The sequence below is a fragment of the Diaphorina citri genome, unplaced genomic scaffold (genome assembly GCF_000475195.1).
Source record: "Diaphorina citri unplaced genomic scaffold, Diaci psyllid genome assembly version 1.1 scaffold1831, whole genome shotgun sequence".
NCBI classification, from domain to species: Eukaryota; Metazoa; Arthropoda; class Insecta; order Hemiptera; family Psyllidae; genus Diaphorina; species Diaphorina citri.
The window spans coordinates 31901-42487 of record NW_007379257.1 but is presented as its reverse complement, the minus strand read 5'-3'; the positions used below and the strand labels follow the sequence as shown (position 1 = coordinate 42487).

At 39.2% G+C, this 10587-nt stretch overlaps 1 protein-coding gene across 1 annotated transcript in view; it reads left to right on the top strand.

Moving 5' to 3' along the window:
- Positions 1-3687, top strand: part of LOC103517392 (DNA polymerase delta catalytic subunit-like) — a 6714-nt gene extending 3027 nt beyond the window's left edge. Inside the window, exons 2-7 of the mRNA XM_017447434.1 lie at positions 293-395; positions 812-1014; positions 1538-1548; positions 1603-1831; positions 2428-2820; positions 3440-3687. Of these exons, the coding sequence (XP_017302923.1) occupies positions 293-395; positions 812-1014; positions 1538-1548; positions 1603-1831; positions 2428-2820; positions 3440-3687 (1187 nt within the window). The remainder of the gene's footprint in view (positions 1-292; positions 396-811; positions 1015-1537; positions 1549-1602; positions 1832-2427; positions 2821-3439) is intronic.
- Positions 3688-10587: the final 6900 nt, after the last annotated feature.

The following is a 10587-nucleotide window of genomic DNA, read 5'->3' as shown; positions in this document are numbered from 1 at the left end:
CCAACGATTGCTGGGAAAAGCCAGCAACACGTGATTGTCACCCATCCATATACAAATCACGCGGAAGGTTGCTTGAGGTAGAAACACACTACCATCATGTTACGTCACGTGACCTGGCGTGATGGTAGTGTGTTTCTAGCTTTAGTTTCAGTGATAAATTGGCACCTAATGCATTAAAAGTGCTGTCGCCACTGGATTTATTGACTAGCGCAATTGTTTTATTGCTACAAATATCTGCAAAATGAAACCTTTTTAACCATCCCTAACAATGTTTCTGTGGTGATTTCTTCAGGTTTGGAGACAGTGCGGCGTGATAATTCACCTCTGGTAGCTAACATGATTAACACCTGTCTGCAGAAACTCCTTATCAACAGAGATCCAGATGGTGCTGTGACGTAAGTCATTGAAATTTTCATTTAATTTTTTAGCTAAATTCCTGTAAGGATAGGCGGCTTTCACGTAGTCCAAATGCTTACGACTTGACATGACTTGCCATGATGAAAAGGCTCTCTTCTCTGTTCAACATTCTCCAGTTACTTTAGACTTCTGTGGGCTCTCTGTTTTTAGCCTAAGAAATCCAATTCACACATTTGTTTCCCTCTACCTGCTCGATGCGCTATGCTCTCTGCTCCTCTGTTTTTGACCGAACACTATTTCTTTTCCATCCTACATAACTTAATATGTACCAATATTTCGATATTTTTTCAATATCAACAATAATAATATGGTGCCTAGCTGATAATTATAGTACATAGATGTAATTTTATAATCCTTACAGGAGATAGTGTAAAGTTTAGACCTCTTCCATTAGATATGCCAAACAAACCATCAGTGATCTCCTGTGCAACAAGATAGATATTAGTCAACTGGTTATCACCAAGGAACTAGCCAAGACTGATTACGCCGCTAAGCAAGCTCATGTAGAGCTGGCGAACAAAATGAAGAAGAGAGATGCTGGTACTGCCCCCAAGCTAGGAGACCGTGTGCCTTATGTTATCATTCAGGCTGGAAAAGGTTTGTTTAGTTATACTTACTCTTGGGCCAGCTACTCGCTTTCAGGTATCAGGTAGGCCTGACAGGCGAACCAATAGCCGTACCTGTCAGGTCTACCTGATAGTGAGTGGCTGGCCTTACATCAATACGGTTATTTATGGCAAGGAACTAACCTTAGAGAAGTAGGGGTTAACGCGTTAGATTTTGAACTGAGGGATGGTGGTTCGAGTCCACGTCAAGTCATGTCTTTATCGAGTGAATTCCAGTATATTGGATTTAGATGTTTTCTCCTCTTTGTCTTTCTTTCTTCTTCTCGTCCTCTCTCCCTTACTTTTTATCCAGGTTCGCTTGATTTTTTCCTCTTTAGGCGTAATAGCACGACCACTCTTGCTGCCACGGGCCGCTTATGTATTTTCATATTCAATAAGTATGTACCAAATTCATAAGACCTTGTTTTACGGGAGTAAAGGGACTTTTCAGTCTCATTTCGGTAGTATAAACAGGGTATATTCTATATTTATATTTAACGTTTGTTTTCTCTCAGGCGGGCACACGGTAGTATAAACAGGGTATATTCTATATTTATATTTAACGTTTGTTTTCTCTCAGGCGGGCACACCACAAACGCGCCGTCGACTGGCTGTCTACTGTCTGAAGGATGCTTACCTTCCTCTCCGACTTTTGGACAAGCTCATGTGTTTGGTGAACTATATGGAGATGGCCCGTGTCACTGGAGTGTCACTAGGCTGCCTTCTAACGCGAGGACAGCAGATTAAGGTCATGTCCCAACTGCTGAGGAAGACAAGGCAGAAGAACTTCATCATACCCACCTATCATGGTAAGGAAAGTGTTTGTGGTTCTTCACCTGGGATATATAATTTACTTACTTTATCTGTGTCCAAATGAATTCAGCATGTGAAGGTCCACAATTCTGTGACTGCCACGACTGCGGGGCTGCACGGATAGAGGTTGTGCCGATGTTGTTACATACGAGTAGGTGGGCCTCGTCTTGTCTTGTATTCCCCCACAATTACATAAATTAAACTCACAAAAGGTGAAAAAAATATGGTTCAATCCACCCCGCAGTATTTCCCCACAATTACTTACATAAATTAAACTCATAAAAGGTGAAAAAAATATGGTTCGATCCGCCCCGCAGCAATGATTTGCTGCGATTTGTAAAAGTTGGGTCTTTGCTACTCACTACTAAATTTGTTCTCGTTTCTATGTATTTAAAAGTCAGTACTTTTCCCCCGTTTTAGGCTATTATGCTTTCTACATGTTATGCTGTTAAACCCATAAAATACACGAGGCCTTGTTTAGACTGCTGGGGTAAAGGAACTTTTTAGTCTCTTTCGAGCAGGACAAACAAGGTATATTCTATTCTATTCTCCTGTGGCCCTGTGTATAACATCCTGTTATTTCTGTTACCAGGAGGACAAGGGGAAGATCAGTTCGAAGGAGCCACGGTCATTGAACCCAAGAAAGGTTACTACGCGGATCCCATTGCCACGTTGGATTTCAGCTCTCTATACCCCAGCATCATGATGGCTCACAACCTCTGCTACACCACACTACTTACGCCACAGACAATCACCAAACTGGAACTAACGCCGGACCAGTACTCCAAAACCCCGTGCGGGAACTTTTTCCTCAAAAGCTCCCTAAGGAAGGGACTGCTTCCTGAGATTCTGGAGAATCTGCTGTCGGCGCGAAAACAGGCGAAGAATGATTTGAAAAAGGAAACAGATGAGTTCAAGAAGAAAGTGCTGGATGGGCGACAGCTTGCGTTGAAGATTAGTGCCAACTCTGTGTATGGGTTCACAGGTAAGTTTATGTGTAGGTTTATTATCCGGAGGTTTTCCAGGTTCCCTTGATTTTTTCCTCTTTGGGCGTAATAGCACGACCACTCTTGCTGCCACGGGCCGCTTATGTATTTTCATATTCAATGAGTACCTGAAGGAGGGGTGTTTGTGTGAAATTTTGTTATTGGCTTGATGAAAAAAATCCAAGAATTAACGAGCCTGTCTCTCATTTAAGGGACATTTTTTCATACATAGGAGTATTTGGGTAAACACCGTGGAATATGCTTTGGCAGCTAGGGCGTTGAATTACTTTTCTAGCTCTGACTAATCGGCACTAAAATCTGACCATCGAAAATTTGACCCGATTACATTACTTTCCTTCCTATAGGATAAGGAAAGTAAAAATTCCAAGAATTAACGAGCCTGTCTCTCATATAAGGGAGATGTTTTCATGTATTTGGGTAAACACCGTGGAATATTATTGGCTTGATGAAAAAATTCCAAGAATTAACGAACCTGTCTCTCATTCAAGGGAGATGTTTTCATACATAGGAGTATTTGGGTAAACACCGTGGAATATGCTTTGGCAACTAGGGCGTTGAATTACTTTTCTAGCTCTGATTAATCCACTCTATTTCCAGGTGCTCAGGTGGGTAAGCTCCCGTGTTTAGAGATCTCATCAAGTGTGACAGCCTATGGCAGGACCATGATAGAGCAAACCAAACAAGAGGTAGAACACAAGTACTGTATTGCTAATGGTTACGAGCATGATGCTGTGGTTATCTATGGTGATACAGACTCCGTCATGGTCAAGTTTGGAACTAAGGAGTTGAAGGAAGCTATGGCACTAGGTACGAGACAAAAGCAATTTTTTAAGAGGTTTCATTGAAGGAACTGTAACAATGGAGGTCCTGAAAACGAAGAGTGATACAGACTCCGTCATGGTCAAGTTTGGAACTAAGGAGTTGAAGGAAGCTATGGCACTAGGTACGAGACAAAAGCAATTTTTTAACAGGTTTCATTGAAGGAACTGTAACAATGGAAGTCCTGAAAACGAAGAGAGAAGGTTTTATCGTCCCGGAAACGAAGAGAGAAGGAAGACAGGATAGGAGAAAGCCAGTCGTTGAGTTTGCCCGGAGGGGAATCGAACCCGCGACCTATAACGCTTACTAGGCCCGCGCAAAATTTTCGAGTTAAAGCTATGACATATAAATGCGCATAGCGACCGGTGCCAGCATGGTAGGTATCTCAGCCTCGTGAGGAAAATGAGTAGCTATGACATAGAAATAAATGCGCATAGCGACCGGTGCCAGCATGGTAGGTAAACATGTGATTTTAGGATTATTAGATATTGGGAAAATCCTACAATGCTGCAGTGAGCACCAAAGTTGTGACATAATAACACAAAGAAACTGCATTTACATTTTTTTCAACATTAGGTACGAAGACAAGAAGAATAAATAACTAGCAAAATAATAATTCGAGTAAACGTCATAAAACTTAAAACTAATATCACATTAAAATTCATTAACGAGGGGTGTGATTCGAAACCCAGCAATCTTAAAGATGTCCTCTCTTTTAGCCTCTAAATTAGCCCAATTGTCCTTTAAATCCGACCATTCCCAATGTTGTTCACAATTAGTAATCTTTGAATTGGAAAGACAATCAAAGCTCAAAAGTTGATTTTGACATTTGAAAACAACTTTTCTTTAGTTGCATAAAGAAGTCCAAATGCTTCATAACGAAAGTTTTTCAATTTTTCAAGCTAACTGCAGATATCTGAAAGACACCCATAGCTCAAGTCGATTTTGAAATTTGAAAATAACTTTTCTTTAGTTACATGAAAAAGTCCAAATGCTTCATAACAAAAGTTTTTTTAAAAAATTAAGCTAACTGCAGATTACTGGATTTGACACAATACCGCCCTATTAGCCTATTGCATTTAAAACACTACTTCAAATACAAGTTATCGGTTATAAGTAGACTTTGAATATTTCTATTTGGGACTCAAAAGCTCTAGAAAAACGGTACCATATACCGCTATCAGGCCGCTATCCTAATTATTAGGAAAACCATATTTTAAGGGTGTATATTTAAAAATCATGAGAAATAAAGAAGATGAAAACATGCAAATTTAATGAAATATAAACACCTGTGCTTGGTCTCAGTTAGTACAATGCAGTCTATCTCATCCAGAGCAGATCCATTGGGGCTGTGATGTCCTCCGTTTTGATTTTCTTCACATAAAGCATTGTCAGGATTGGTTAACTTTACTTTACCAGCTAAACCCAACAGCTCATTTCTAATGAACACAATAACCATGCAAAAAAAAAACAAAAACAAGCAAAACAAAACACAAATGAGTAAATATACAAAATCAAAAGCCTATTGCATTTAAAACACTACTTCAAATACAAGTTATCGGTTATAAGTAGACTTTGAATATTTCTATTTGGGACTCAAAAGCTCTGGAAAAACGGTATCATATACCGCTATCAGGCCGCCATCCTAATTATTAGGAGTTGGGAATGTCAGTAAATTCTACAGAAATATCTACTTACCTACTGATCTTATCAGACTCCTTGTCAAAATAATTGACTTAAAAATGAGCTGTACCTACATAACTTAATATGTACCAATATTTCGATATTTTTTCAATATCAACAATAATAATATGGTGCCTAGCTGATAATTATAGTACATACGAGTAGATGTAAATTTATAATCCTTACAGGACATAGTGTAAAGTTTAGATATGAAGAATAATATTATCTTTTCATCTTTTGAACTTGTGTTGGGAATGTCAGTAAATTCTACAGAAATATCTACTTACCTACTGATCTTATCAGACTCCTTGTCAAAATAATTGACTTAAGAATGAGCTGTACCTACATAACTTCTTATTATGTACCAATATTTCGACATTCTTTCAATATCAACAATAATAATGTGGTGCCTAGCTGATAATTATAGTACATAGATGTAAATTTATAATCCTTACAGGACATAGTGTAAAGTTTAGATATGAAGAATAATATTATCTTTTCATCTTTTGTACTTGTGAATAGAAAACATTTGGTTCGACTTCAATTCGCGTTACGGAATTGCTTCTCTTGTGAGTAGCAGCATCTTTATTTTGTTCATCAGGTGTACCAACTTGATTGGTATCAAAACAATCGTTCATACACTCATACGTGGATTCATTATTATTGTCATACTGTTTCATTGCACTTGGGAAGTTTGGTTCTGACTGCCGATACTTCTTCTTGTTATATTTGTTAATAGAAGCATAGTTATGTTCTGCAGACTCGTGTTTGTTTTGATTGGTTGCTGTTGACTCAGTTCGACGTACAACACTACTAAGGTTCATATTATAGGTACCAAAGAAGATATTACATCACATTAATTTATAGCAGACTTTGTCAAGTTTTCAATTTCAAGATTCAGCACCATGTTCCTCCTCAAACATAAGTTTTCATTTTAAACCTAGGTTTTCAAGTGAATAGGTACCTAGCCCACATTCCTTAAAAACTTTAAGTAGGTATACTATTGAAAAACAACAACATAAAATTACAGAAAATAAACCTTTAGAAACCTTGGATGACAAGTTAGGATCATCAAAATCATCATTGATTAGACTCTCCCGTGCTGAGGTTTTCAGTTCCTCATAGTTTGGATCGTCATCATCATCATCCTCTATAATATCACTCGAGTTCACATGATTCCTGTGTATTTTCTCATAGCGAACATCATAGTTGGAATCCTGATCACTATTGTTTGTTTTGTGTATTTGCTCATAGCCTACGTCATAGTTGGAACTATCTCTATCCTCCCGATGTATTCCATGATTCCTGTGTATTTTCTCATAGCGAACATCATAGTTGGAATCCTGATCACTATTGTTTGTTTTGTGTATTTGCTCATAGCCTACATCATAGTTGGAACTATCTCTATCCTCCCGGTGTGTATTTTCTCATAGCGAACATCATAGTTGGAATCCTGATCACTATTGTTTGTTTTGTGTATTTGCTCATAGCCATATTTCTGGGCACTCAGAGAGAACCCTACATTATGTTTGACCTGTATTCAGGGACGCTTCTCCCCCTTTCACTTTTTATTAAGATACCACACCCAAATATTTCCAACTCTTGGAGTCCAATATTAGGGGCACTGACCATATTTCTGGGCACTCCGAAAGAACCCTACATTATGTTTGACCTGTATTCAGGGACGCTTCTCCCCCTTTCACTTTTTATCAAGATGCCACACCCAAATATTTCCAACTCTTGGAGTCCAATCTTAGGGGTAGTGACCATATTTCTGGGCACTCAGAGAGAACCCTACACTATGTTTGACCTGTATTCAGGGACGCTTCTCCCCCTTTCACTTTTTATTAAGATGCCACACCCAAATATTTCCAACTCTTGGAGTCCAATATTAGGGGCACTGACCATATTTCTGGGCACTCAAGTACCCTACATTATGTTGGACCTATATTCAGGGTGCTTCCCCTATTACAACTTTTCACTTTTGTTCGGAAACCGCACCCAAATGTTTCCAACTTTTGGGGTTCTATCTTTAAGGGCCCTAATATTCTCAAGAAGTTTTAAAGATAAGTTTGACCCGGTTTGGTCCGGCCAAAAGACCATATTCTCGAAAGGTGTAACGTTTTCGTCCCAGCCAATAATTCCCTATTCTGTTTAATTGGTACGGCTCCGGGAATCGAAAACGAACGATGATGAAACGAACGAGATTGTTCCCTAAGAAACTATAACAATCCCTAAACAATTGTTACGGGTTTGGCCCGGCTAAATGACCTTATTATCCCAGACATTTACAGTGTCACTAGGTGACATCATCGGGTCACACTAAAGATACTCAAAACAAAAACAACAGAAATAAAAACAAAAGAACAAATAAAAATAAAAACATACATGGAATAATAAAACCGAACATAAAAACATGAACATGGAAAACAAGGGATGACCTTCACTATTTATCTCTCTCACAACCTCTCCCTTTCTTCCCCCCCCCCTCTGTCTCTATTCCTTCCCTCTCTCTCCCTTCCATATTAGCTGGGGCAATATTTTATCTTCCCTAAATTATGCTGTATGTTCCTGATAACGAGATAGATAGATAGAAAGAGAAACGAATGGGAGAGAGAGAGACAGAGGGAGAGAGGAAGAAGAGATAATTGGCTAGAAAAAAAAATGGGTTTCAAGATTGATGGGTTGATGCGGTTAAATATTCTTCCTTCCTCTCTCTCTCTCCCTCTCTCTCTCTCTCTCTCTCTCTCTCTCTCTCTCTCTCTCTCTTCTTTCTCTCTCTCTCTTCCTTCTCTCTTTTTCTTCCCTTTCATATCCTCTCTTTCTCTTTCTCTTCCTTTTTCCATCTTGGGAGGGAAAGGAAAAAGAAGGAGCGTAAGGGGAAAAATATTGCAGAATTTAGACTGCGAAAAAAGCTCATAAAGGAAGAGAGGGAGGGAGAAGATGAAGAGAAATGGGAGAAAATTTCGCACAAGGTCTGCCTGTCTTCATTTCGCGAATTCATCAAGTCTAGAGGGAGTGAGGAAAAGGAGAGAGAGAGGGAAGGAGGGGGAGAAAGTGGAAGAGAGAATACGAAATAGGTCGGAGAAAGGGAAGAGAAGTCGAGAGGAGAGAGAAAAAAAAGGCTAACAAATTACCATATTCCCAGAACTATCGGTTCCTAACCTGTAAATCTGCCAAATTCTTTTCTACATGTGTTTAAATATTGTACTTTTTTCACGTTTAAATGTTGTTTAAATGTTTTCACGTTTAAATGTTGAAATTTTCACGTTTAAATGTTGGTCCTCACAAGGCCTTCTTCTCCTATATTTCTTTTTCTTTTGGTCTTAAAATCCTCTTTTGTCTGTCATTAATCATCTTTTTTTTTTTTTTTCTTTTTTTTCTTTAAGTAACTCTTAATTTGGGAATCGCTGTGAAAGCATTTTCTTTCAATTTCTCTCGTCTCGACTCACCGTTTACCCCGCGTCTAAGTTTCCCCCTCTCTACCCTATTTTCCGTGTCTGAGTTTCCCCCGCGCTACCCTATTTCTTTGCCACCCTAAAATATCGTTTCCCCCCGTCTCTCCCTCTTCCCTTTTCCCCTCTCACCCATTCCCCTCCCTTTCTCCCTCCTTAAGGAAAGTAAGACGCTGAAAATGTGTGACGTTTTTATGGGAGGAAAACTTTTGCTCCCTAGCTTGTATTGGAGGGCGAGGGGTGTATTTGCTCCCGTTCTTGCCGGGGGGAAGTGAGGGAATTTTGAAAGGAGGTGGGGAATTTTTCCTCGCTTGTACCTTGTGTGGGATGTGAGGCGGGGGATTTTTTGGAAAAGGAAGAATTTGCTCCTTTGTTTATTGTATGGAAATAGGATATTCATTTTGGAAGAGGTTTGGGGGAGATATGAAGTTGGAGGAGGGGGGGCAACGGAGCAATTTTGTGGGATATTTGTGTCTACAAATAAGACGTGAAAAATCCCACCCTTTCACCTATTTTGACTTTTTCTCCCTCTTCCCACCCCCATTCTTCTTTTTCCCTTCCTGCCTCTTCTTTTTCCCTTCTCATATCTTTATCTTGTTCTCCCTCTTGAATTTGGCCTGTCTATTTCATTTTTATTTTGTGTCTCTTGGTTTCTTACGTATGACATCTTTTTCTTCTCCTTCTTCGTATGGGTTTTTCTTTTTCTCCTTCTTCATCTCCTCTCTTTCGTCCTCCTCCTTTTTTTCCTTCTTCCTTTTCCTTTCTTTTTCTTCTCCTTCTCCTATTCCTCCATCCGTATACCTGTACGTGTATCGTTCTATCCTTTCCTGTTTTTTTTTTTTTTTTCTTTTCCTTTCGCTTTTCATGGCAAATAAGAAGTGCTGAAGAAAATCGTAATTTTTCTGCTGGAAAATTTTCACTTTTCCTTACTGGTCTCTTTTTTTACTTTCCTTATTTTACTTTGCCTTCACATTTCTTCTTATCCTCATATCTTTCTTTGCTTCTTCTCCTTGGTTCTATCTTCTATCTTTTTCTATGTTCTCATTCATTATAATGGTGTCCAAACGTATTACATGTCTTATATTCTTTTTAATCCCTAGCCACACACGAGTACATGTCACTCTCTCTCTCTCACACACACACACACACACTCTCTTTCTTCCTTTCTCTCTCTTCTAGCTCTCACTCTTTCACCCTTTCTCTCTCTCTCTCTCTCTCTCTCTCTCTCTCTCTCTCTCTCTCTCTCTCTGTGTGTGTGTTCTCTCTCCCTCTCTCTCTCTCTCTCTCTCTCTCTCTCTCTCTCTCTCTCTCTCTCTCTCTGTGTGTGTGTTTGTCTCTCTCTCACTCTTTCACCCTTTCTCTCTCTCTCTCTCTCTGTGTGTGTGTGTTTGTCTCTCTCTCACTCTTTCACCCTTTCTCTCTCTCTCTCTCTCTCTCTCTCACTCTTTCACCCTTTCTCTCTCTCTCTCACTCTTTCACCCTTTCTCTCTCTCTCTCCCTCTCTCTCTCTTTCTCACTCTTTCACCCTTTCTCTCTCTCTCTGTGTTTGTCTCTCACTCTTTCACCCTTTCTCTCTCTTTCTCTTTATTCCTTTTTCTTTCCTTCCCTCCTTCTTCTCCATTTCTCTCTTCCTCCCTTCCGTTTTGTCTCTTCTTTTTAGTCTTCTCATCTCTTTCTCCATGCAGGGGATTATTATTATTATTATTATTATTATTATTATTATTATTATTATTATTATTATTATTACCTTCTTCTTTTCTTTTTTCTTCTTCTTCCTCTCCTTCTTTT